This window comes from Ambystoma mexicanum, chromosome 1p, assembly GCF_040938575.1.
Source record: "Ambystoma mexicanum isolate Mex_15411 chromosome 1p, UKY_AmexF1_1, whole genome shotgun sequence".
Lineage (NCBI taxonomy): Eukaryota > Metazoa > Chordata > Amphibia > Caudata > Ambystomatidae > Ambystoma > Ambystoma mexicanum.
In genome coordinates, this window is record NC_090921.1 from 839,956,716 (window position 1) to 839,984,494 (window position 27,779).

Genomic DNA, 27,779 nt, shown 5'->3' on the forward strand with positions numbered 1-27,779 from the left:
CAACTCGGCGGTCATTTTGTTGGCTATACAGTCCTTATGCTCGGAGATAAGGACGAGATTGCCGTTGCCACCAACGGAGGAACCGCTCCCGACGGGGGACCCGGAGCCATGCCCTTCTGGGAGCCCTCCTCCTAAGAGAAGGACTCATCCTCCACCTCCTTTTCAACCATCGCGCCCATCTCAGCCCTCCTCCCCATCCACGACCCGGGGGATGACACGGGGACAGATACGGCCGCGACGGGTACAGACGACTAGGTTTACGACGAGGATCTTCCGTCGTCCCCTCCTCCCCGGGCTTCCCCGCCCGACGAGATTGGATCGTTTCATACCATGATCGCCAGGGCATCCAAGCTTTTCCAGGTCTGCCCGGAAGAGAAGAAGGAAGGTTTCCTTTATCAACGGCGCAAGACCAAGAGGAAGACGGTCTTTGCTGTACCTCTACTGGATGATATCTGGGATGAGGGTCTCGCCCTCCTCAAGAACCCATCCACAACGCCTGCGAGAAGGGATTGGTACAAGAAGTACCGGGTACCGGACGCAGCCCCCTTGTGCCTTCGGGCACAGCCGACCCCGGACTCTGTCGTCTCCGCGGCGGCCAGGAAGAAAGCGGGGGGGGGGGGGCTTCGGCCTCTGTCAAACACCCCCCACCCCCCCCACCCGACTGCGAGGGAAAGAAATTGGACACGATGGGACACAGTCATCTCATCTGCAGCAACGACGATTAAGGCTGCCAACGCCTTAGCTATACTAGCCCGCTACGACAGGGAGTTGTGGCACAAAATCGCCCCCCTGCTGGACTTCCTACCGGACGACAAGAGGGCGGAGGCCCTAGAGATCTTGCAGGAAGGAGAAGTGGCGTCGGACCACGCCATTACGATAGCGATGGACATCGCTGACACTGGGTTTCGCCAGATGGGCAACTGCGTGTGCCTTAGACGGCGTGGATGGCTCAAGGCAACGGACTCCCGGCAGGATGTGCAGACCAGAGTTTTGGACATGCCGTTCGACGGGAGCAACCTGTTTGGGAAAACAGTGGTCGACTCCCTACAAGCCATCAAGACGGACACAGAGACGGCCCGGGCTCTTGGTGTTCTCCAGCAACGACGGCCACCCTTTCGGAGCACCGGAGGCAAGCAGGGTGCCTCCAAAGGTTCCGGCGGCGGATATTCCACATATCGTCAAGCGGCCCGTTCGTCGTCACAGGAAGCCTACAGGGGACGAGGCAAGTCGGGCGGACCCCGCCGTCGTCGCCAGGGAGGAAAAGGCAGCAAAGCCTCATCCAAGCAGGACTGAACCGGCCGCAGGGTCAGGCCCCCACCGAAGCATCCCGGTGGGAGGCCGGCTGGCGAACTTCGTCAGCGTCTGTGGAGTCCATCTCCACCGACCGTTGGGTGCTGGACGCCCTGGCCCAGGGTCACGCGCTCGAGTTTCTAAAGAAGTGCCCGCACCCCCCCGCCCCCGGTGGCCAGGAAGGAACATCACGTCCCTCAACTTCTCTTGGAGGTAAAGGCGATGCTCAAGAAAGGTGCCATCGAGCTCGTCCCAAATTGGCTTCGGGGCTCCGGAGTTTACTCAAGATACTTCCTCATGAAGAAGACCAGGACGATGGCGTCCCATCCTGGACCTACGACGACTGAACAAATTCATCAAGGCACAGAAGTTCCGGATGGTCACCCTCCAGCACGTCCTGGGTCAGCTGGAGGAGGACGATTTCCTGCCGTCGTTGGATTTGGAGGATGCTTACTTCCATATCCCCATCCTAAAGGGACACCGAAAGTTTCTCAGATTTGTGGTCCAAGGGCGTCACTGCCAGTTCAGAGCCCTTCCCTTCGGATTGAGGTCGGCACCCAGGGTGTTCACCAAGTGCCTCGCACCGGTGGCGGCGCGGCTGCGCCTGGAGGAGATCCATGTCTACCCCTACCTGTACGACTGGCTCATCCGAGCAAATACAAGGGAACTCGCCGCGGAGCACACAGCGAGGACCGTCCAACTACTCACAGACCTGGGATTCTACATAAACTACGCCAAGTCCCACCTGGTGCCCGCGCAAGACACACTGTTTCTGGGAGCGAAACTCAACACAGTGGCGCTTCTGGCCTCTCCGTCGGAAAGGACGAGGGCCATCTTGGGCAAGGTGCAGCAGATGCTGGTTGCGGACGCGGCCAGGGTGAGGTCCATCAAGTCCCTCCTCGGAATGATGTCTTCTTGCATTTATCTCATCCGCCTGTGCAGGCTTCGGATGCGCCCGTGACAGGAGTTCCTGGACGCTCGCTGGATCAAGACGGGCAGCTTCGAGGACAGGATCACACTCGACGAGAGCTTCCGACGAGCGATCCGGTGGTGGGGCACCCGCGCACATCTGATGGCGGGCATGGACTTCCAGACCCCGGGCCACCAGAAGACAGTGACCACGGATGCCTCCCTGGAAGGGTGGGGGTCGCACACCGAAAATCTGCACGCGAGAGGCCTTGGCTTCCGACAGAGAAGTCTCTCCATATCAACGTCCTGGAGCTACGGGCAGTGTTTTGGGCCCTCGGGTCCTTTCTTCCGTCCCTCAAGGGCAAGGTGGTGAGGATCTTCACCGACAACACCAAACCAATGTTCTACATCAGGAAGCAGGGCGGTACCAGATCCCCAGCCCTGTCCAAGGAGGCGCAGGATCTGTGGCATTGGGCCGTCGCCCAAGGGATGTTTCTGGTGCCGTTTCATCTGGCTGGAATAAAACACCATCGCCGACTCGCTCAGCAGAGAGCTGCGCTCGTGCCACGAGTGGGACTACGACAGGATCTAGTGGACCGCCTCTTCCGATGGTGGGACACACCCCAGATCGATCTGTTCGCGACGGCGACAAACTCCAAGTGCCGGAGGTTTGCCAGCAGGTTTCCCGAGCCGAGGAGCATGGGCGATGCTTTCTCATTCCCCTGGGAGGTCCTGTTTCTATACGCGTTCCCTCCATTGCCGTTGCTGATCCGGCTCATCAACCAGCTCAAGAGGTCACGGTACAGGATGATCCTCGTCGCACCTGCGTGGCCGAGGCAGATATGGTTCCCAGACCTTCTGGACTTGTCAGCGTCCCCGTCAATCAAGCTGCCAGTGGACGCGGATCTTCTCTCCAGGGAAGGAGGCGCCATCCTCCATCACGACCCGAAATCGCTGAACTTGCAGGCCTGGCTCCTGCAGCGTTAGTTTGGAGGTTACGACATACCGGCCGACTGCAGAGAGTTTCTTGCAAAGGCCAGGGCGTCCTCAACTCTTAAAAGCTACGGACACAAATGGAAGAGGTTCTGTCTGGTGCCACGCACAGAAGATGAACCCTCTACGGATTACGGCTCCTCAAGTACTGCCGTACCTACTGTCGCTGGCCAAGGCTGGACTGGCGCACGCTTCCATCAAGATTCATCTTGCTGCGATCTCCTGATGCACCAGAACCACGGGACGGACGTCTTTGTGGTCTCATCGTCTGGTGAAAGAATTCATGAAGGGACTGTTCAGATCGTTCCCGCCGGTGAAGGCTCCGGCCCCGGCGTGGGAGCTCAACGTGGTGCTGACCAAGCTCATGGGACCTCAGTTCGAGCCTCTGCACTCGGCTCCGTTGAAGTTCTTGTTGTGGAAAACAGCGTTTCTTGTGGCCATCACCTCTGCACAACGGGTGGGAGAGATCCAGGCCCTTTCCTGCAAGCCCCCGTACTTGACTTTTCACGACACGAGGGTAGTGCTCAGGACGCACCCCTCCTTCATGCCCAAGGTGCCGTCGGACTTCCACCTCAACAAACCCTTGGTGTTGCCTGTTTTCTTCCCGTCGCCTTCGTCGCCGGCTGAAAGGACTCGCTGGATGTGGCTAGAGCGCTGAAGTTCTACGTGACCGCACAGAGTTTTCGGAAGACTTCACATTTCTTTGTGAACTTTGGACCTGTCCATCAGGGGAAGGCTCTCTCAAAGGCTTCCATTTCCAGATGGCTCTCCGGCTGTATCATGTACTGTCATCGGTTGGCAAACCGACCGCTGCCCGGCCGTCCGAGAGCCCATTCCACCAGAGCGATCGCAGCTACCACGGCGTTCCTGTCTGGTGTGCCCCTACTGGACATCTGCAGGGCTGCTACGTGGAGGTCGACGCACACCTTCACGAAATTCTACTGCGTCGACCGGGATTCCAGGGAGGAGTCTAGGGTCGGCCAAGCAGTGCTGCGCAACCTGTTCGCCTAAGGTGAGCCTGGTGAGAAGGTAAGAGATGCTTAATGTTGAGTTGTTGTATTGCTTAATGTTGAGCCTGTTGCCACCTCCCGTGGTTTCATGTGTGTACTGCTATGTATTCTTATATTCATGAGCATGTGAATCCATGCCAGACCCCATGCTGGAGAAGGAACAAGTTACTTCTCCAGCATGGGTCTGGCATGGATTCACATGCAAACCCTCCCGCCTACCCCTCTGCGGCTCTTCACTTGGTCATACTGCCACTTCACGTGCTACCAAATCTGAAGATGGCTGCCAGAGGCGGCGCTTAGGGAGATGGCAGTCATTGGCTGTGGTCAGTATGACGCAGAGATCAGTGATTGGTTACTATTACGAAAGACCAATCAGAAACGAAACTGATACTGATTTTTCTTTACCGAGGATACCCAGCCTGACGACTGGGAATATTCATGAGCATGTGAATCCATGCCAGACCCATGCTGGAGAACAACAGTTACAGGTAAGTAACTTGTTCCATAGAAGCCGTCCCTATTCTTCAGGTAAACAAGGGTATTTATTCAGTGTACTTCCTTGTACCCATAAAGGACCTCACCGTGCGCCCTGTTCTAGACTTGTGCCCAGCGAACCAGTTCATAAAACCCCAGAAGTTTCGCATGTTAACACTACATGAGGTGATCCCACTGCTGAAACGGGGGGGGGACTACATGGCAACATTGGACATGAAAGATGCATACTTTCATATTTCAATGTTGCCAGCGCACAGGAAATATCTAAGGTTCATGATGGAGAGGCATTGCCAATTCAAGGTACTCCCCTTCGGCATCGCCTCGCCACCAAGGGTATTTACCAAGGTCCTGGCAGTGGCTCCAGTACACCTGTGCAGACTATCTGTCCCAGTTTACCCTTACCTCGACGACTGGCTCATCACAGGGGACTCGTACAACACATGTTTTTCGAACACCCAAAAAACAGTAGATCTTCTCTTCAGTCTGGTTTCGCAACGAGAAGAAATCCAGTCTAGTCCCCAGTCAAAACTATTTCTGGGAGCTCTAATTCGGATGGTAGACTGTCTCGTCTTCCCCTCAGAGAGGGTTCAGAACATGCTTTTTCAGATTCCTCAATATGTAGCCAGTCGGGAGGTGCGCAAGGCCATGCGCTTGCTAGGAATGACGTTGTGCATATACTTGGTTGCATACGCACGGCTGCGTAAGCGTCCCATGCAAGAGTGGCTCAACAGCCAGTGGTGTCAGGCCAGCGGACAATGGGAAGATCTGGTAGTTGTCTTGTCAGCTCTCGTTCTCTCTGCAGTGGTGGTCAAGAGAAAACCTCTTGAAGGGGAAAACCTTCACCGCCCCTGCAGTGGAAGCCACTCTCACGACAGACGCAGTTCTCACGGGGTGGGGGTGGGGGCTCACCTGCTTCAGCAGACAGCACATGGAATGTGGTCCTCAAGTACCATCCAACCATATAAATTTCCTGGAGCTATTAGCGGTGTTAAAAGCACTAAAGGCCTTGCAGCTGCAAGGGAAGACAGCGCTGATTCTAAGGGACAGCACTACAGCCATGTATTACCTGAAGAAACAGGGGGGAACTCAAATCTCCAGGGCTATCCAAGCTGTCCCAAAACATTTGGATATGGGCTCTCAGACACAAGATGTTTCCGTTGTCCCAACATGTTCCAGGGGAACTCAATCTTCTGGCAGGTGCTCAGCATAGATTTTCCTTTTCCCGAAGAATGCAAATGGCGTCTGCACGAAGACATTGTGTCCAACGTCTTCGCAGAATGGGGCTTCCCATAGATCGACTTGTTCGCAACTCAGGAGAACACCCAATGCCAAGACTATGCCTCCAGGTACTCCCAGAACCGCTCCAAGGGCAACAGTCTCTGGATTCCATGGTCAGGGAAATTTGTCTACGCTTCCGCCCCACCCACACCCCCGGCCCCCAGACTCCCCTTCTCAACAAGATAGTGCACCAGGAACCAGTTACCATGATACTGGTGGGCCCGCCGACCCTGGTTCGCTCACCTGATGGAAATGTCCCTCTCCCCACCAGTGAAACTACCCTGCCCGTACAACATGTGTCAGGACAGGGGGGAGACCCTACACCTATGCCCACAAACTCTGAACTTAGCAGCTTGACTCCTGAGGTCATTGAGTTTGGACACCTACAGCTCCCTCAGAGGTGCATGGACATACTCGGGGAATCTAGGAAACCGAACACACGCTATTGCTTTGCCAGCAAATGGAAATGTTTTGTCATTTGGTGTAATTCCAAGGGTGTCAATCACATTGATTGCTCACCCACACACATTGTGCTGTATCTCACCCATCTGTTGGACACTGGGTTAGTCTTCAATTCCAGTTCATCTGGCTGCACTGTCAGCCTACACCACATCACAACAAAGTGTTGTGGTGGAAGATAACAGTGATTAAGGCCTTTATGGATGGAGTTAAGAGGATTTATCCTCCCATTTCTCACCCAGCTCCTGGGTGGAACCTAAATGTGGTTTTGACCAGGCTCATGGGCGCTCCCTTTGAGCCTATGCATAAAGCAAGTCTAAAAGACCTGACTTATAAAACGGCCTTCCTAGTGGCTATCACTTCTATCAGAAGGGTTAGCGAACTACAGGCACTTTCTGTTCCAGACTCCCTTGTTACAGTCCACAGAGATAAGGTAGTTCTGCGCACACACCCCAGCTTTGTGCCTAAATTCATTTCGAAGTTCCATGTGAACCAGTCAATTGAACTACCTACCTTTTTCCAGAATCCCACTAGCACGGCCGAAAGAAGTATACACACACTAGATGTGCAAAGGGCAGTCATGTTCTATACCTGGAAAGAAATAAACCACTAAGGGAAAAACAAACCAATTTTTCATTTCAGTGGCAGCTGGTAGAGAAAGGGGATCCTGTCTCTAAATCTGCTATCTCAAGGTGGATTGTCAAATGCATCACACTGTTTCTCTCTTGCTAAGAGAACTGCCCTTCAAGCATAGAGCACACTCTACTCTGGGCACTGTGGCTTCCGGAGCATTCATTGCAAATGTTCCATTAGTCCATTTGCAAAGCGGCAACCTGGAGTTTGTTACCTAACTTTACAAAACACTATTGCCTAGACACTCCTTCATCTGATTCTCAGGTGGGACAAGCAGTACTAGGACAGCTTTTCTCTAATGTTCATTCTCACAACCCACCTCCAACTCCGGGTACTGCTTGCTAGTCTATGCACAGCATGTGATTCTAAGCAGATTAACAAGCATCAGAAGACCTGCATTACTTATCGTAATAGCATTTCTGATGGTTGTATCTGCTTAGATTCACATGCGCCCTCCCTACCTCCCCGCTTGAGGTGGAAGGAACATAGACGTCTTACTACTTTCTCTTTATGTATTCACTATAGCCTTGGGCTCCCTCATGGCGGAAAAAAAATACAATCCGAGGGACCTCTGCCCATGAGGGATTTTGGGTCCACTACATGTCACGATAGGGATAGTGTTAACGACACGCCTATGCCGACGTCCCCTTTCGGTCCCCGAAAGACAAGATGCAATACTCTGAGGTTACCACTGGATGTCGGACTACATGCACAGCATGTGAATCTAAGCAGATACAATCATCAGAAATGCTATTACGGTAAGTAATGCATGTCATATTTTTGTGTGATATAGATTGCATCCTTCTAGTGAATGTTTTATAACAGACTGTGAAATAAATTAATAAGTGTTTTACCAAGAAACCTTGCATATACAAGTTTATTTGAATAATTGTGATTGTAGACCTCTGTGCAACATCCTTAAAGCTCACATTCCCCTCTTGAGGTAAGCCTGGCTACTCAGCAACGCTACCAAAACTGTAGTACAGATGTATACCAAAGGTCGATTTTGCTTACACCTGTCCTAGTTGTGTGTAGTGGTCCCAAAGGGTACTGCATCCAAACTTTGCCTAACACACAAATGAGAAGATGCCTATGGTGTTGGTTAGACTCCATAACCAAAGAAATAAACACAGAAAATTATTAGAATTAAAAGTACAAAGTCCTAAAGTTCAGCAAAAGACCTGGGAGTCTCTAAGGTAGAAAGGAATTAGCCCATTTATGAGAATTCTTTGTAACATCACACAGCACCTTTAGTGCAGTGACACAAGGAAGTCTCTTAGATTGCCCCAAGCTTTAAATACCTTCTCTGGAATAAACTGTTTTCCAGAGCAGTAAAGTGAAATTGACTTGACTTAAATTTGTAACTTTCTAGACCCAGCACACACTCTTACCATAGGGTGCTGGAGGGGTTACTTGGTAACACCTTTGTCTAGCTTCTCATGTAACATTTTTTTATGGTACCCTTTCCTCACTGAATGGCTGGTGGCAGTGGTTTTGTTTTTGGTACCGTGGTTTGAATCTACCGCGGGCTGCGTTCGCAGCTGCAGTAAAGCACCCAAGAGTGCCATTTTTGTCAAAATGGCCACGGTCTTCTTTTTTCGCCACTTATTTATGGGAAAGGTCCTTCTTGTGATTGACTCTGCGTGCCAAAACAGGGTTTTCCCTTTGTTCGTTTTTGTCTTTGGGGGAATTCACGAGTGAAGGCCGCCTCTGTCTCCAGGGTGTCTGGGGTATGCAGGAAGTGAGGGAGGTGCCTGAAACTCCCTGTGCTTAGTCTCCTAGGAGACGCAAATGCTCTGTGATGATTGGCCGGCTGACTGTCCGACAAGGACAGCCATCCTCCTGGGTGAGTGACAGCTAGGCTGGAATGAATAGGAGAGAACTGAATAAAAGGCGAGTATTTCAGTAACAAGTATCAAGTAGACAGGGTCATCACCTTCACTGTGCTTTTTCTCTTATCAAAAACTAAGATATGCCATTTGTGGAGTGCCCTGGGGTAATTATCACCATGCATTTAATGATATCGTTTTTTGTTTCCAGACTTGGCCCAACATTACTTGGTGAAGGCTAACATCACTGCTATCCGCAGAGTCAGAAAAACTGACAACAACCGAATTGCTAGGTAAGTTTGCCTAGAGATATCTCTGCTTTGCCTCAATTTACGAAAAACTGTTTAGCCTGTTGTAAACATGTTTTTGTCAGTTACTCTTCCCTTTTGCTCAAGGCAAGCAGTAGGACAATTACTTTACTACGGGTTTACTTTAGACACTTGAGTTAGCTTGCGTCACATCTAGACGGGATTATATTAGCATGTACCACACTTAGATGGAATTCTTAACTTTAGCTTGCGTCGCATCTAGATAGAAATGTGAATGTTAGCATGTGCCACACTTGGATGAAACTGTGAAGGATGAAACTGTGAATGATGGTAAGTGCAAAACTTGATTGGAATCGCGATCACTAGCCTGCCTCACATCTAGACAGAATATTGAAAATTAGCAACGATGGAATAGTGAATGATGGCAAACATCAGACCTAGACATAACTGCAAGGACAGCAATGCCAACTAACCAATCCACTAACAGTTTCATCCCTCTGCATACACTTCTCAAACTCTAACCAAACACAACCACAAGCCTAAAACGCAGCAATCCACACTAACTTCACTACACTGCAACAACAAAACAAACCCCACAACCTTGCACAACAGCACACGACTACTGCCAACTGTAAAACGCCCCAAGCTCAGCTGACTGACCCACCGGGCTGAGGCTGCCATCAGCACATCACTGCTCTCTTGCTCTTTTCCAGTTTATTCCCACTCCCCCCGCCCCCTGTTCAGAGCTGCCTGGGGACCACTCCGGTGGTGATAGTGTGCGGTACAAATATCCTTTTAACATTTCCATCTTCATAAAATCAAGATATGTTTTAGGATAGGCTAAAATTCTATGGATGTCTTTACTTTCCCTCACTTTCAGGACTAAGTTGGTGCAGCCAGTATTTGCAGCTATGTACCAAGTTTAAAAATACAAAGCCGTCTATTTTTCCACTTTTGATTGCAAGTACTGAATGTTAATTTTGTGTCCTGTTCTTTCCTTTCCCGTACCTCCTTTGTGGATCTAGTTCTCGAATGTTTTCGGGTCATGAGGAGTGGACAAATTTGCACCACACCCACCCAAACCAAGAAAATGCAGTGATCCAAGAATCTCTTAAACGCCCTCACCTGTCCTGGTCACAACCTATAGCTTCAAATGCTGGCCTAGTGGTGATCAAAATAAAACTGGCAATGCCATCTACTGCTTTCATCCGTGCAGGAATTTGAATAATTAGTAACATTTCATGGGCAACATTCGAAACCATTTTTAACAGTAGCTAGAGGGGAAGGGATAAGAGCTGTAGTAGAGTAGTTGTAGTATATATGTAGGATACAGATCGATAGCTGTATAACGGTATAAGGTGTATTTATTGAGCACGACTACAGAACTCCAATTAACCATTGTAAAGAAGGTCACATTGCAAAGCAAATGTTTTGAGTTATGTTATGACAATAGGATTTGTACCGCACTGCTCCCATCTGAATGATGTCCAGTTGCTCTGGCTGTACTGAAAAATGGGGTTTGGTAAATAGGGTAGTGAGGAGAGGAGTAAAAATCACAAAAGCCTTGCTGTTGTGTTGATGCCTGCAGACCAATTGCAAGCAAAGCTATGTGTGGGGATCTATTTCTAGGTGTTCTGTGTTGTGAGCATGGAGGGGTTTGTGTTGAGAGGGCGAGCCTTGTGTACCCGTGGCGCTAGGATGCGTTGGTCAGGACTTTCAAAAAAATAAGTTTAGAGGTGTAGCATACAGTTTGCCTGTTGGGAATTTTATGCGGTTGCCCTTTGTGAGTGGCTTAGGTTCTAGGAGTATAGCGCTTATGAGCTTAGAGGTTGAAAAGAATTGGTGTTCATTTGGAGTATCCATCGAGAGTGGCAATGGTTACGCTCCATAGTGGAGGTGGTGGTGGAGGGAGCTGGTATGGCCCTCCATTGAGGTTGGGAAGTGTTAGGAATGATTTGCTATACTCTGGCCTGTTGGACAGATGTATAGAAGACTAACCTAGTATAGTGAAGGGGACAACTCTGGGAGCTGTTTTCAAACCAGTTCAAGGTATTTGCGATCGGTCTAGGCTACTTCTCAAGATGTGGTGCACTTGAAACAGGTCCCCCAATGAGCACACAGTGAAAGGTCAGGGAACACACTTGTTAGGCAGAATTGCATGCAGTACCCTCTGGGAGCACCTCATACAATTGGGCCCAGAGGTATAAGCAAAAACCAACCTTTGGTGTAAGTCTGTACTACACAGTTTGTGGTAGCGAGCGGAGCAGCCAGGCTTACCTCAAGAGGGAATGTGAGCAGTACAAGATGGAACAGAGGTTTTACAATCGCAGTGGTTCAAGTAGACACTTACACTCAAGGTTTCTTGGTAAAACACGTATTAATTTATTACACAATCATTTAGAAAACATTCACTAGAAGGAGCTAACTTAATATTATACTCGGACACACTTCAGTACTGAACCAATACACTTCTGAACAATTTAGGCTCCCTTGAAATAAGAGCAAAATGGCATTTCAGTTACTTTCAATGGGACCAGAAAGGCACAAGTTAGCCGAAATAGATGACAAATATTTTCTTAGGCAGTGCAAATTTTTATAGTTCACTAGAGGACTCGTTTCAGTTCAATAGGCATAGGCCAAAGTCAATGGACTAGCGTCTGAGATAGGAAAGGGCAGTTCTCGAAGTAAATGGTAAAGTCTTTGCCAAAGTTCTCAGAAGTGTACGAAAAAGAATCTTATGTTGGGTCACAAGCTGATTATGCCTGTAAATTGGGAAAGTTCTGGGAACTTTTCACCGCGAGAGTGGCGTGCACTCATTTGGGTTGGCACAGTACCTGAATATGAAGCAAAAGATGCAGCTGAAGACGTGGTTTCCTGCCAGTTCCTGCAGATCTCACTGTTCCTGATCCTCGGTTTTGGGGACAAGAGGGAGGACAATGGGGGACTCCTGCTCTGCACGGTATCGTAGGAGAACACTGACAAAATGGAGTCACTTCAGTTCGGGTAGCTGTTCATCAAGCACACAAGCTGGTGTCCTTCCCCTTGGTTAATCCTAGCCAGCTTCAAGAATGGTATCCAGGTGGCTTATGAGTTGATTGGTCCCACCAACTCAAAGGAAGAAGTCTTCCTTGAAGAGGCTTCTCTGTTGAGGTGAACTTGTCATTTCAGACCTGCAGCAGGGTTTCAGCGGGCAAACCAACGGTCCCAGGAGTTGCAGCAGCGTCCTCTTCCAGCTCGTCTTCGGTTCTTTCGTTCCAGTGGTCGACTCTACATTGCCGTCCAAGAGACTCCCCTTTTAAACAGTTTCCTCCCTTTTATTCCAGCCTAGCTGCCACTCACCCAGCAGGGTGGCTGTCCTTGCCGGACAGTCGGCCAATCACACCAGAGTGCATTTGGGGCTCTTAAGAGACTAGGCACAGGGAGTTTCGGTCATCTCCCTCTCTTCCTGTCCACCCCAGACACTGATGCCAGCGGCGGTCTTCTGTCCTGAAGCCTGCCAAAGGCATGGAAACAAAGGTACCCAACCTGGTTTGTCGCGCAGAGACAAACACTAGAAGGACCTTTCAAAAAGAAACGGCGAAAAAAGAAGACCGGACATGTTTAAACAAAGGGGCTTAAGGCACCATCTTGAAAAACATGGCTCCTGCGATTTATAGCTACCGGTGTTCGCAGCCGGGAAAAATCATGGTAGTTCGTTCTAAAACCACTGCCACCAGCCATTTTGATAAAAAAGGGTAGCACTTGACTGCTACAAGAGTTTCTAGACACGGGTTACTAGGTAACCTAGTGTGTGCTGGGTCTAGGAATTAAAAAAGACTAGTAAACTCAATGTAACCTTACATTCTCTGGGAAACAGTAGTTTATCCCAGAAAAGGTATTTAAACCTTTGGGAAGTCTAAAGACATCACTTTGTCTCTGCACTGAGGGTGCTGTGTAACACACATGAATAGATGCCTATGGAGTTATCCTAGCTCCATAATCAAAGAACATAAGAGTAAAAAACACCTCAAAACACGAGAGTGGGGGAAAAAAGGTTCACCCTCTTTCCAGATAAAAAAAAAAAAAATCAAGTCCTCAATCCAGCAAACTTGCTGGGGGTCTAAGGTGATGGGAATTGGTTATAAAAATACTTATTTATGGCCATGTAACATTAGGAAAAATGACTACTAACATGTAATATTCTCTCAAAACACTAAATAAAGATACCTATATACTATCACTGGACTACGGCTAAAATACATAACAAACCCATGAAAAGGAATGTATTGGTATCCAGCACGACGGGTCCCCAGAATTACCACACTAACTTTAGAATTACATCACTAAGATGTATGGGGCCGTTGGGCAAAGTTTGTTTGTAGTATCCTTTGGCACCACTACACACAACTAGGACTACAGGTGTAAGCAATACCAACCTTTGGTATAAGTCAGTAATCAACAGTTTTGGTAGCGTTGCTGAGCAGCCAGGCTTACCTCAAGAGGGGAATGTGAGCTGTAATGATGTTACACAGAGGTCTACAATCGCAAGTATTGAAATAGACTTTTCTGATGTTTGTTAATCCGCTTAGAATCACATGCTGTGCATAGGTCCGACATCCAGTGGTCACTGCAGAGTATTGCATTTTGTTTTTCGTAGTCGAAAAGGGGACGTCGACAAGGCATGTCTGTAACACTATCCCTATAGTGACGTGTGTTGTACCCACAATCCCTCACGCGTCGAGGTCCCTCAGATTGTTTTTTTCCGCCCAGATACTGGTCGCCTTTACGCGGAGCTCCTCGAGAGACATTGCAGATTTCATCTCCTCAACCTTTGGTCGTTTTCCTATATTAATATAGAACATATCGATCCTCCCCTCAACGCTGTTGTGAAGCTTCTCCGCCGAGCAAGATCTTCGACGGAGGGGACGAGCGGAGGAGATCCTTCGGCATTGCCGAACACGTGGCCTGGCCTCGCAGGCCAAATACAGTAGGGAGAGTGGGGGTCGTGGGACATCTCTAATTCTTTTCTGAGAATGCCTTTCCTTTTCCCCTTCCTTTCCCTTGGGGTGGTTATCACGTTTTATTGCCTCAGCTATGGAGAGGACACCCTTTAGGTTTTGCCCGCTTTGCAAGGGCAAGTTTACTTGGAAGGACAAGCATTCACGGTGTAACCGCTGCTTGCCCCTCGATCACAAGGAGGAGGGTTGCACGGCTTGTCGGCTTCTTAAGCCGAAGACTCTAAAAGACCGTAGGGTCAAAAGGTGGGCGGCCTGCGCTATGTCGAAGGCCGACGCTCCACCCACCGTCGCTACCTCCGACAGTGACGAGGAACGTGATACCACGACCTCCGCTACGGAAGTCGTAAACCCCCCTAGAGAGCGCACACGCGCTTCGTCGTCTGTCCCCGGACCCGACGGGCTCGGCTCACGCCCTGCTTATGGGGATGAACACCCGGCGACACTGACGCACACAAGACCACACATAAGCACACAACCCATGGCTCTTCTTTGCCGAAGGCAAAGAGAGCATCAGCGCCCAAGGAGACGCAGGTTTCACCGGCGGCCTCTTCGGACCGTTCGGGTTCGAAGCCCCTCTCGCAGCCGCGACCAGCGACTGGGCTTTCGGCAAATAAGGGCGCCGCCCCCAAATCATTGGCCGGAGCGCATCAGCAGAAAGCGCATGCCGCCGTAGAGCGTTCGACACCCATAACGTCGAAACCACAGCTCCCCGCTGACAAACGAGTCGCTGAGAGCTTGGCGAGGATCGTGGTAGCCGACGCCCAAAAGCGTACGCCGAAAGACACGTCAAGCGCTACGCAAAGGTCGAAAGACACACCTGAAGGCTTTTCGGAAGGCGACCGGACACTTTCCTCGACGTTATGGGAGAGGTCGAGCCGTGTTCAGCTACAAGACACCAATTTTCCCCCGCTAGACCGCTCAGGGGTACCCCATGAAACCATGGAAAGGCTCCATCTCTGCATGGAAAGGATGGAGAGGTTTATGAATGCCCAAAACCCTCCCACTCCAAAGAGAATAAGAGAAGGGCCTCAGGAGGACCCCAGGGCCAAAATTCCAAGATTAGTCAATCCCCACCAGGACACAGCCTCAGACTTCCACAGTGTGTATGACCTCACTGGGGAAGAACTTTATTTTGAGGAAGAGGATGATTTTATGGACGAGGAAGACGGACGGAACCAGGAGGAAGGTCTGGAGGACAGCCCAGACTCTGTAGGAGAAGGCTTCGGAGAAAATCCAGAAGAAGGACCTTCTCACCCCTGGCAATCACCATCAATATATTCCGACACTGATGTCCTGAATCTAAATCCTCCTGACATTTCACCGGTTAGAAACACGTCTCCCATTGACGATCAACCCACATTTAATGCCCTGTTGCGCAGAGCAGCAGCACACTTCGAACTAGACACTGGGGAGCTCTCTCCTGAATTAGACTTTGTAGAAAGGGTAATTAATGTTAATGTTAATGTTAAAGGTCATTTGTACCGCGCACTATCACCACCGGAGTGGTCCCCTGGCGCTCTGGCGGCTCTGAAAGAGGGGGGGGATGGTGGGTTAGTGGGTGGAGGCTGGAAAAGTGCAAGATTGCAGTGATGTGCTGTTGGCAGCCTCAGCCCGGTGGTTCCGTCGGCTGGGCCTGGGGTGTATGCGGCCGGTAGTCGTCGTGTGCTGATGTGCGAGTCTGTTTTTTTTTTGTTTTGTTGTTGCAGTGTAGTGAAGTTCGTGCGGTTTGCTGCGCTAGAGGTTTGTGGTTGTGTTTGGTTTGGAGTTTGAGAGGTGTATGCAGAGAAGGAAATTGTTAATGGTATTCGTTAGTCATCTCTATCCTGGACTGAACCGTGTAATCTTACCCGACGGGATGCTTGTACACCCTGAGCCTCAGGAGGTATGTGCCCGATTTTCCATTCGAGGCCGTTTGAGGATCTAGCTGCCCCCTCCGCCCGCTCCCTTAATAACCTTGCATGCTCCTCCCCCCCTCCACATGACTAGCGCCGCTGCTAGTGTCCATACACCCGGTTGTGTGGTGATTGGTGGTATATTGTCTGTTCCACAGCCTCGTGGGACCTAGTTGTGGCTGTAAGGGCGGTGGGGGATGGTAAGGGTTGGCTGGAGTAGTTGTATCCGTTTCTCTGTGTCTCGCGGGTGGACCCCTGTGTCCAGCGTCAGCCCTGTTGGTGCCCCGGGTACTTCTGTCGGTTCTAGCGGTTTGTCACTGTCCTTTTTTGATGATTCGTTTGTCTTATTGTTGTTTTGGTTTTATTCTCCGGTGTTGAAGAGGTAGGTTTTTAGTAATTTTCTGAATTTAAGGTGGTCTTTGGTGTTCCTTATTAATTTTGGGATGTTGTTCCAGGTTTTCGCGGCTAGGTGGTAGAAAGCGGTGCCTCCGAGTTTCTTCTTGATGTAAGGTTTTTGTTCCAGTCGGATTTCGTTGGTTGACCTGAGTGGTCTCGTTGGCTTGTAGATTGTTATTTTTTTTTGTAGGAATTCAGCTCCTTGTCCGCTGATTGCCCTGTGCGTTATGCACATTGTTTTGAAGATGATACGCTGTTTTACTGGGAGCCAGTGTAGTGTTTTTAGGGCCGGGGTGATGTGGTCTCTTCTGGATAGTTTGAGGAGTAGTCTGGCTGCAGTGTTTTGGATCCGTTGTAGCTTCTTCAGTAGGTATTCCGGTATACCGAGGTAGAGGCTGTTTGCATAGTCGATACTTGACATGATGAGGCCGACGATGGTGAGTGTTTTGTGTGTGAAGGAGAGGAAAGGTAGTATTTTTCTTGCCGTGTGGAGGAAGAAGCATTTCTTGACTGTTGCGTTTATTTGCGGTTCTAAGGTTAGGGTGTTGTCCATCAGGACTCCCAGATTTTTTACTACCTTAGATGGTGATGGTATAGATCCCATTTCCGTTGGCCACGGGATGGCGGTTTCCTTCTCTTGGTCTTTGGATATGATCATGATTTCTGTTTTTCCTGGGTTGATTTTCAGGTTGTTGGCATTCATCCAGTTGAAGACTTCTTTTAGACAGTCGGTTAGGTTCGAATGATCGGCTTGGGTGTCTTCGATCTTGTAGATGATTTGAGTGTCGTCTGCATAGTTGTAGCATTTGATGTTGCGTTTCTTGAAGATTCTGATTACAGGGGTTTGGTAGATGTTGAAGTACAATGGAGATAGTGAGGATCCTTGTGGTACTCCACAGTCGTTGACTCGTGGGGTGGATTTGAAGGGTTTGATCCAGACGGTTTCAGTTCTGTCTGCTAGGAATGATTTATTCCAGCGTAGCGCTGTGTCTGTTATGCCTATGTCTTCTAGTCTTTTGGTTAGGGTGTCATGGCTAACTGTGTCGAAGGCTGCTGAGAGATCGAGCAGGATAAGGGCAGATGTTGTGTTGGAGTCTGCGTTTGTTTTTAGGTCATCCCAGATGGATAGTAGTGCTGTTTCTGTACCTCTTGTGGGTCTGAAGCCGACTTGAGCTTGGTCTAGCAGGTGGTGTTCTTCAACGTATTCTTGGGTTAGTTTGTATACGTAGGTTTCGAGGAGTTTGGCTGGGTAGGGGATGTTGGAGATTGGTCTGTAGTTGGAGAGGTCATCTACGTCCCCGCTTGTGTTTTTCAGAAGTGGTTTGATGTAAGCCGATTTGAAGATCCTTGGTACTGTCCCTGTTGCCAGTGATAGATTTAGAAGGTTTCTGAAGTATTCTGCTGGTGTTCCTTGTCCGAGGATGGATTTGTAGATGTCCGGGGGGCAGGGATCCATCGGTGAGCCTGCTTTCTTGCTGTGTTTTATTAGCATTGCGAATGCCTCTGCTGATATTTGAGGGTAGTTATTGAGTTTGTGCTGCGGTTCTGATTTGGGTTCGTTTGGTTGTAAGTCGCTGCTGGTTGGTCTCTGTTGGATGGTTTGTCGGATGTCATTGATCTTCTTTTTGAAGTGGTCTGCAAGGTTGTTGCATAGTTTCTCCGAGGGGGTTGGGGTGTTGTCACAGCCTGGTGGGTTTCTCATTTCTTTAATGATACGGAACATTTCTTTTTGTGTGTTGGTGGCATTTGTGATTCTGTCATCATAATGCTTTCTCTTTGCCTTTTGAATTTCCTTCTTGTATGCGCGAATGTGCTTCTGGAACATTGTTTTTTTGTCTGGATTGTAATCTTTCCTCCATTTCGTTTCCATCTTTTTGTTTTCCTTTTTCATGGTGCTTAGTAGTGGGGTAAACCATTTTGCCATTGCTCTTTTTTTTGATGGTGTGAATGGTTTTTCTGGGGCCATCTTGTCGATTGTGTCTGCAATCCATTTGTGTAGTATCTCCGCTTTCCCGTCTAGGTCAGCTAGGTCTAGTTCTGTTGTTGAGGGCTTGGTTAACTCCAGTTGTTTGAATAGGTTGCCTTTTTTGACGTCTTTCCAGTTTCTTTTTGTGGTGGCTGTGAGTTTGGGAGGTTGGATGTAGACTTGAGTAGGCAAAGTGATTACGAATGGGATGATGAGATGGTCACTCCACAGTATTTGTATCGGCGGTGCCATGGTGATGAGTTTTTCCTCTGCGAATATTGCGTCCAAGGTGTGTCCTGCCGAGTGAGTTGCCCCTTTTACTAGTTGTCGTAGTTTCATGGTGGCGAGTTGTTCAGTCAGTGAGTTTTGGGAGTTGGCATGACTGTCTTCGAACCAGATGTTGAAATCCCCCAGTATGATTAGGTGTTCGTGGTTGATGGCTATGTTGGTTATGGCTTCTATGAAGTTGTCGACGAAGGATGCATCATAAGTTGGGGGTCTATACACCAGGATGAATGTTATGTTGGTTTTTGGGCTAGTTGTTAGGTGTATGATCATGGACTCGCAGTTGGGGATGTTGAGTGGTTCGTCTGTTCTTATTGTTAGCTGCTCTTTAAATGCTATTGCGATGCCTCCTCCTTTTCTGTTTTTCCTGTTTATTTGAAGGCATTTAAAGTTTGCTGGGAGGCAGCTTTGGAGTGTGATTTTGTAGTTGTCGTCCAGCCAAGTTTCTGTGATGAAGAGGATGTCGATGCCGTTGTCGTCGAGTAGGTCGAAGATCTCTGTAGAGTGTTTTGACATGGATCTTGCATTTATTAGATTGCAGTGGAGTTTAGAGGTGTAGCTTGGTTTGCCTTTTTTTGTTAGGGTCGTTTTCTGATCTTGTTCAGGAGCAGGTTTCGGGTTGTCAGCGTTCTCAAGTAGTACTTCTAGGTTTAGCCTGGGGTTTTTGTTTTCACCTGGTTCGTCTTCCAGGGGACATGGTTGTGGGTTGGGAGTTCTTCTTGCTTTGGTGATGTATGGTGTTATCGCTTCAGTTGTGCGCATGTTGTATCTGGTGGAGTTTGTCATTCTTCGTGATGTTGGTAGGTTGTTCAGTGTAGATGGTTTTGGCGTCGCGTTGTTTCGATCTGGTGAGTAGGTCTCAGTGAGGTATGGAGTTAGGTAAAGGGATTTGTCTCTTCTTTCAGTGTTGGTCCGATCTTTGAACCTGTCTGTGGGGGTGTGTTCTGTTGTTGCGGTTCTTAGTTGAAGTTTCGGGGTGTTTGTTCTTTCTTCTCTTCTTTCCCTCTGGGTGGGTCGTTTGCGCGGCATTGTACGATTCTGAGTTGTTTTAGTTTAGTTGTTGTCTTGGTCGGGGTTTAAGGGTGGAGTTAAGGGTTGTATAGTTATGTAGTTGGGTTCTAACAGTGGCTCTCTTTAGTCTCCGTCTCCCTTAGCGACAATGCAGATTTGGGCACGGCGGCCCTGCTAGGTTTGAGACATCTGTATAGTGTGGGAGTGGCCTATCAGTGCAGTTTGGAGAACAGACAATGCACTTTGGGCACGGCGGCCCAGCTAAATTTGAGGCAACTGTATAGAGGGGGAGGGGCCTATCAATGCAGTTTGGGGGACAGACAATGTAATTTGGGCGCGGTGGCACTGCTAAGTTTGAGACACCTGTATAGTGGGAGAAAAGCCTATCCGTGTAGTCTGGAGAACAGGCAATGCAATTTGGGCACGGCGGCCCTGCTAGGTTTGAGACACCTGTATAGTGTGGGGTGGCCTATCAATGCAGTTTGGAGAACAGAAAAATACACTTTGGGCACGGCTGCCCTGCTAAGTTTGAGACATCTGTACGGTGTGGGAGAGGCCTATCTGTGCAGTTTGGAGAACAGACAATACACTTTGGGCACGGCGGCCCAGCTAAATTTGAGACACCTGTATAGTGGGAGAAAAGCCTATCAATGCAGTTTGGAGAACAGACAATACACTTTGGGCACGGCGGCCATGCTAAGTTTGAGACACCTGTGTAGTGGGAGAAAAAGCCTATCAATGCAGTTTGGAGAACAGACAATACACTTTGGGCACGGCGGCCCTTCTATCAAATGCAGTTTGGGGCAACGGGGTTAGGTATCTGGTGTAAAGCTGTACCTCTCCCAACCCTGGCCCTCCTACCTTACTGGTCCTTGTAGTCGCTGGTTGACGGCTGGTCACTGGGGTGCTGACATTTCCTGGAGTTGCCTCTGTTGGAGTCGCCCTTGGCCTCGGGGCCTTTAGCCGCTGGGGGCTGCCGGGCAGAGGGCTGCCCGGGGGGACCGGTGATAAAGGCTGGAGGGACCACTGAGAACGGTGCTGGGAGAGGAGGAGAGGGGGGCTTTGGTTGGTGAAAGGCAGTGGGCGCCTGCCGACCCGGAAGCCCAGTAACCAATCACGGGCGGTGGGCGGGTTGGGAGGAGAAACCCCCGGTCAGTCAGACAATTCCCCTCCTCGCTTCGGTGAGGAGAAGAATCATCCCTTCGCTGTCCACACCCGCACTAATCAGAGGGGTCAATCCTAGAATTGAAAAACTTTTCACTCCTTCACCCTCAGACCCGCTGTACATCAGGGGACATTCCATTCCGGATTCCCTGGTAGTAACCAACGCAAGAAAGAGGGCAGGGGTACCACTTTCCACCAGTGAGGCACCACCTGACAAGGAGGGCAAGCGGTTATATGCCCTTGCTAAAAGAATTACATCCTCGGCCGCCTTTTCGGCAAGAATTGCCCACAACAATTCTTTGCTCGCGAGCTATGCGGACGCGCAGTAGGCTAAACTGCGCAAAGACGCAGAAGAAGCGCCGGAACCATTACGTACACGCCTGCTTTCAACTATTGGCGAAGGAACCCAGGTCAACCAGAGTATTGTGAAGAGCTCTCTGGATGCGGCAGAAACTGCGGGACGTTCCCTAGTTCAGGGAATAGTCCTTAAACGACACGTATGGCTGCGCAACTCAGGGTTCAAACCGGAGACACAGGCGTCTTTAATAAATAAACCTGTTGAAGACTCCAACCTCTTCGGGAAGGCGGTGGATGAGGCTCTGGAGATGGCTAAAAAAGAGTTCGATACAATCAAAACTCTTGACCAAATCTCTAAGCCCGCTACCAGGCGCGGATATGGCAATAAACGCTTTTTTCGTGGCCAACGCCAACAACAAAACCAGCAGCAACAGTACCCTGCCACCAACTTCCAGACCAGTAGTGGCCAGTACAGTCAAAGAGGACAGCGTCGGGGCAAAGGAAGAGGGCGAGGGTCCACCCCCAGAGGTTCCCAAGCCCCTAACAACACCAAGTGACGCGAAGATTCGCGTCCCCTCCCATGCAACGCCGGTCGGGGGCCGGATAACATCCTTTCTTCCAGCATGGGAGGGTATAACGTCAGACTGCTGGGTACTTTCCACCGTAGCCCACGGATACTGCATCGAATTCAACAGTTCCCCAACATACAGACCCCCGAGGGGACGACGCATGTCACCGGAACATCTAGCCATCCTTCTACAAGAAGTACAGCAACTGCTGGAAAAGGGAGCCATAGAGGTCGTGCCTCTATCTCAGGTAACGGAAGGTATTTATTCAGTGTACTTCCTTGTACCCAAAAAGGATCTAACCATGCGCCCTGTATTAGATCTGCGCCCAGCGAACAAGTTTATCAAACCCCAAAAGTTTCGTATGGTGACCCTACAGGAAGTGATCCCACTGCTATCACAGGGAGATTACATGACAACATTGGACATGAAAGATGCATACTTTCATATTTTAATGTTGCCAGCGCACAGAAAATACCTCTGGTTCATGATAGAGGGCAAACACTACCAGTTCAGAGTGCTACCCTTCGGCATAGCATCAGCACCGAGGGTATTCACGAAGGTACTGGCAGTGGCAGCGGCCCACCTGCGCAGGTTGTCCATCCCAGTTTACCCTTACCTCGACGACTGGCTCATAACAGGGGATTCTTACGAAACATGCTTCTCCAATACCCAAAAGACCGTAGACCTTTTGTTCCAGTTGGGCTTCTCCATCAACGAAAAGAAGTCCAGCCTAGACCCCAGCCAAATCAAACAATTCCTAGGGGCTCTAATTCAATCAAAGGACGGCCTCGTCTTCCCCTCCAAAGAGAGGGTTCAAAACATGTTGTTTCAGATCCCTCAATATGTGTCCGGTCGAGAGGTGACGGTACGCAAAGCAATGCGCTTGCTAGGCATGATGGCGTCGTGTATTTATTTGGTACCTCACGCGCGCCTGCGCATGCGCCCCATGCAAGAGTGGCTCAACAGCCAGTGGTGTCAGGCCAGCGGACTATGGGACGATCTAGTAGTGGTCTCGCAGGCCTTAGTTCTCTCGCTACGGTGGTGGACAAAAGAAAACCTAGAAAAAGGGAAACCCTTTGCCACACCCGCGGCGGAAGCCACTCTAACCACAGACGCATCCCTCACAGGATGGGGGGCTCACCTATCCCATCAGACTGCTCACGGAGAGTTGACTCCGAGCGTAGCATCCAAACACATCAATCTTCTGGAGCTACTAGCGGTGTTCAAGGCGCTAAAAGCCTTCTAGGAACACCTACAAGGCAAGACAGTGATGGTCCTTACAGACAGCACCACAGCCATGTATTACATCAACAAGCAGGGGGGAACCCACTCTCCAGGCCTGTCAAAACTGGCCCAGAACATATGGAAGTGGGCTCTCAAACAGAATATGTTCCTCCTGTCACAACATGTACCAGGGGAACTCAATCTGCTGGCAGACAAACTCAGCAGAGATTTCTCCCTGCCCGAAGAGTACGAATGGCGACTGCACAAAGACATCGTCTTCGACGTCTTCACGCAATGGGGATTCCCAGAAATAGACCTGTTCGCAACCCTGGAGAACTCACAATGCCAAAGCTACGCCTCCAGGTACCCCCAAAACCAATCCAAGGGGAACGGTCTGTCGATTCGATGGTCAGGGAAATTTGTTTACGCTTTTCCCCCGACTCCCCTTCTCAACAAGGTGGTGCACAAGATGCACCAGGAACAAGTAACCATGATACTGGTGGCCCCAATGTGGGCCCGACAGCCATGGTTCGCTCACTTGATGGAGATGTCTCTATCTCCCCCAGTGAAACTCCCCTGCCCGTACAACATGCTGTCACAAGACGGGCAGAACGCTGCATCCATGCCCCCAGAACATGAACTTAGCAGCCTGGCTCCTGAGGTCGTAGAATTTGGACACCTACAGCTCCTGCAGAGATGTATGGACATTCTCAGGGAAGCCAGAAAACCTAACACTCGCCACTGCTACTCTAGCAAGTGGAGGAGATTTGTCATCTGGTGCAGAGGGGAAGGCATCAACCCAATTGACTGCTCTCCCACACATATTGTTCTATACCTGACCCACTTGTTGGATTCAGGTCTAGTGTTCAATTCCATTAAAGTCCACCTAGCGGCACTTTCTGCATACACCACTTCCCAACTCAAGGTGTCGTGGTGGAAGATCCCTGTTATAAAGGCCTTCATGGAGGGAGTAAAAAGAATACACCCCCCGATAGCTGACCCAGCTCCCGGATGGGACCTTAACGTGGTACTTACAAAACTCATGGGATCACCTTTTGAACCCATGCACAAAGCAACTCTTAAAGACCTCACTCTCAAGACTGCTTTCCTAATAGCTATCACCTCCATCAGGAGAGTAAGTGAACTACAGGCTCTTTCTGTTCTAGACCCCTTTGTTACAGTTCACAAAGATAAAGTGGTTCTACGCACTCACCCAAGGTGTGCTCCAAAATTCATCTCAAAATTCCATGTAAACCAGTCTATTGAACTACCAGCGTTCTTTCAAAATCCTTCCAACTTGGGAGAAAGGACTCTGCACACACTAGATGTGCGCAGAGCGGTCATGTTCTACATGGAAAGAACCAGATCACTGAGGAAGACTAATCAGTTCTTCGTCTCGGTGGCAGCAGGAAGAGAAGGGGATGCAGTTTCAAAGTCCACTATTTCTAGATGGATTGTCCAATGCATCACTCTCTGCTATACTCTTGCTAAGAGAGAACTGCCCTTTAGGCCAAGAGCACATTCTACTCGAGGCACGGGGGCGTCCATAGCATTCATTGCAAATGTTCCCCTTGAGTCCATCTGCAAAGCGGCTACCTGGAGTTCTGTGCACACCTTTACAAAACACTACTGTCTAGATGCACACTCTAGATCTGACTCCCAGGTGGGACAGGCAGTATTAAGACATCTTTTCTCTACTGTTCCTTCTCATAACCCACCGCCAACTCCGGGTACTGCTCGCTAGTCTATGCACAGCATGTGATTCTAAGCGGATTAACAAACATCAGAAGACAATGCATTACTTACCGTAAAAGCATTTCTGATGGTTGTATCCGCTTAGATTCACATGCGCCCACCCTTCCTCCCCGCTCGGATGGAAGGAACATAGACATCTTTCTATATTGCTCTCTTTTCTGTACTCACTCACGTCTAGAAGGCTCCCTCAGGGCAGAAAAATACAAACAGAGGGACCTCGACGCGTGAGGGATTGTGGGTACAACACACGTCACTATAGGGATAGTGTTACAGACACGCCTTGTCGACGTCCCCTTTTCGACTACGAAAAACAAAATGCAATACTCCGCAGTGACCACTGGATGTCGGACCTAATCACAGCATGTGAATCTAAGCGGATACAACCATCAGAAATGCTTTTACGGTAAGTAATGCATTGTCATACTCAGGGTTTCTTGGTAAAACACTTATTAATTTATTTTGCATTCAGTTATAAAACATTCACTAGTAGAAGGCAATTTATATCACACAAAAATATACTTCAATACTTTACATGTTATGGGTCTGAGGCATTTAAACTACTTTGGAGGAGCCAAGTGGCATTCAGAGGACTTAGAAGAAGGAGCAAAAAGGCATGGGTTAATAACAAGAATATTGGTTACTCTTAGACAGTGCAAATAGTTGGAGTTCACCAGAGGAGCTAATTCAATGCAATAGGTTAGGCCAAAGTCGATGGGCTTAAGTCTTGTATAGGATAAAGCAGTTCTGGTAGTTAAACGGAACAGTCTTTGCCAAAGTTCTCAGAAGTAGTTCGTAAAAGAAAGCTTCATATGTTGGATCACAAGCTGACTAGACCTGCAAGTTGCAAAAGTTCCAAGCACTTTCGCAGTGAGAGGCAATCGCTCTTGGTCGGGTTTTCGCAGTACCTTACAATGAAGAATAAGATGCAGCTGAAGACAGTTGCTGCAGATCTCGCTGTTCTTGAGCCTCAGTTGTGGGGACAAGAGGCAGGATGTCAGGACTCCTGCACTGGGACTGGTCGCAAAGCTGGCAACTGGCAAATCTTCAATTCCGGTAGCTGTAGTCAACCACACAGACTGGTGTTCCTCTCCCTGGTTATTAGGTTTCCTGCAGCACTCTGAGGAAAAGACAACCAGCTCTGAGAATGGTATCGAGGTGGCTTACGGTTAGTTGATTGGTCGCTCCAACTGAAAGGGAGAAGTCGTCCTTACAGGGCTCATCTTTCGAGATGAACTTGGCGATTCGGATCTGCAGCCGGGCTTCACCGGGCAAACCAACGGTCCAGGAGTTGCAACAGCCGTCCTCTTCAAGCTCGTCTTCGATTCTTTCCTTCCAGTGGTCAACTATGCCTTCCAAGCCAAAATACTCGCCTTTTATTCAGTTCTCTCCCATTCATTCCAGCCTTGCTGCCATTCACCCAGCAGGATGGCTGTCCTTGCCGGACAGTCAGCCAGCCAATCACGCCAGAGTGCATTTGGGTCTCCTAGGAGACTAAGCGCAGAGTTTCGGGCACCTCCTTCACTTCCTGCCCATCCCAGACACTCTGGCGCCAGAGGCGGTTTTCAGTCCTGAAGCCTGCCAAAGGCGATGGAACAAAAGGAGCAAACCTGGTTTGGCACGCATAGACCAACTCTAGAAGGACCTTTCCAAAAAGAAATGGCGTAAAAAGACCGGCCTTGTTTAAACAAAGGGGCTTAAGGCGCCATCTTGAAAAACATGGCTCATGTGATTTTTAGCTACTAGTGTTCGCGGTCGGGGGAAAATCATGGTAGTTCGTTGTAAAACCTCTGCCACCAGTATTTTCAATAGGAAAGGGTAGCATTTGACTGTTAGATGAGAATTTAGACACAGTGGATACTATGTAACCCCTCCAGCACTCCATTGGAAGATGGTGTGTGCTGGGTCTAGGAATTTGGAAAGATTAGTAAAGCCAATTTCACTGTACATTATCTGGGAAACTGTTTATCCCAGAGAAGGTATCTAAACCTGAGCGTGCTGTGTAACACACATGAAAAGATGATGCGTATGGAGTTATCTAGAACTCCATAATCCAAGAACACAAGTGAAAAACACACATCAAAATACATGAAAGATTGGGGGGGAGGCTCACTCTTTCCAGGTAAAAAAATCAAGTCCTCAAAATCCAGCAAAGTTGCTGGGGGTCTCTAAGGTGAAGGGAATTAGTACATTTAATTCCCCCTTCCTAAGAAGGTGGCTCCGGCGCGATCCGTCCTGCTTCCTGGGAGTCGGGAGGATCTTCCTGGAGCTCTTGGCCAACTTAAAAGCAACGCACAATCTGGTGTTCCTCTGCCTGGCTCTACGTTTTCCAGCAGCAACGGCAGTGGAAATTCAACCAGATCCGAGAGGATGTCCAGGTGACTGACTTTGGAGTTGATTGGTCCTACCAGCTCAAGGGGAGAAGTCGTCCTTGGATGGCTTCTCTAGTCGAGGCCAATACAAAGCTTCAGCACATCCAGCAGGGCTTCACCAGGCAAACCAACAGTCCAGGAGTTGCAGCAGGCATCCCTTCCAAGTTCTTCTTCGGATTCCTTCGTCCAGTGGTCGACTGCCGTCCAAGCCAAAAAGCCTTCCCTTTTATGCAGGTTTCTCCCATTCATTCTAGCCTAGCTGTCAATCACCCAGAAGGATTGACTGTTCTTGCCGGACAGCCAGCCAATCACCTAGGAGTGCATTCCTGTTTCCTAAGAGACTAAGCACAGGAGTTTCGGCACCTCCCTTTCTTCCTCCCCCCGCCAGACACCCTGGAGGCAGAGGCGGGCTTCACGTGTGAATCCCGCCGAAGACTAAACAAGCAAAGGGACCAAATCTCAAGGACCTTTCCACAAAGAAATGGCGAAAAGACGACCGGGGGCATTTTCACGAATGGAGGCTGCAAACGCAGCCTGCGGTAAAAGCACACTGTGATAGTTAACAGTAAACCACTCCCACCAGCCATTAATTGTAGACCGGGGGTAACATAAAAATGTTACATGAGAAACTAGACAAAAAGCAATACTAAGTAACCCCTCAAACACCCTATTCTAAGATGTTGTGTGCT

At 49.4% G+C, this 27,779-nt stretch overlaps 1 protein-coding gene across 1 annotated transcript in view; it reads left to right on the forward strand.

The window, feature by feature from the left end:
- Window positions 1–27,779, forward strand: part of CCT3 (chaperonin containing TCP1 subunit 3) — a 538,625-nt gene that overhangs the window by 301,058 nt on the left and 209,788 nt on the right. The window contains exon 10 of the mRNA XM_069652818.1: window positions 9,108–9,189. Within this exon, the coding sequence (XP_069508919.1) occupies window positions 9,108–9,189 (82 nt within the window). The remainder of the gene's footprint in view (window positions 1–9,107; window positions 9,190–27,779) is intronic.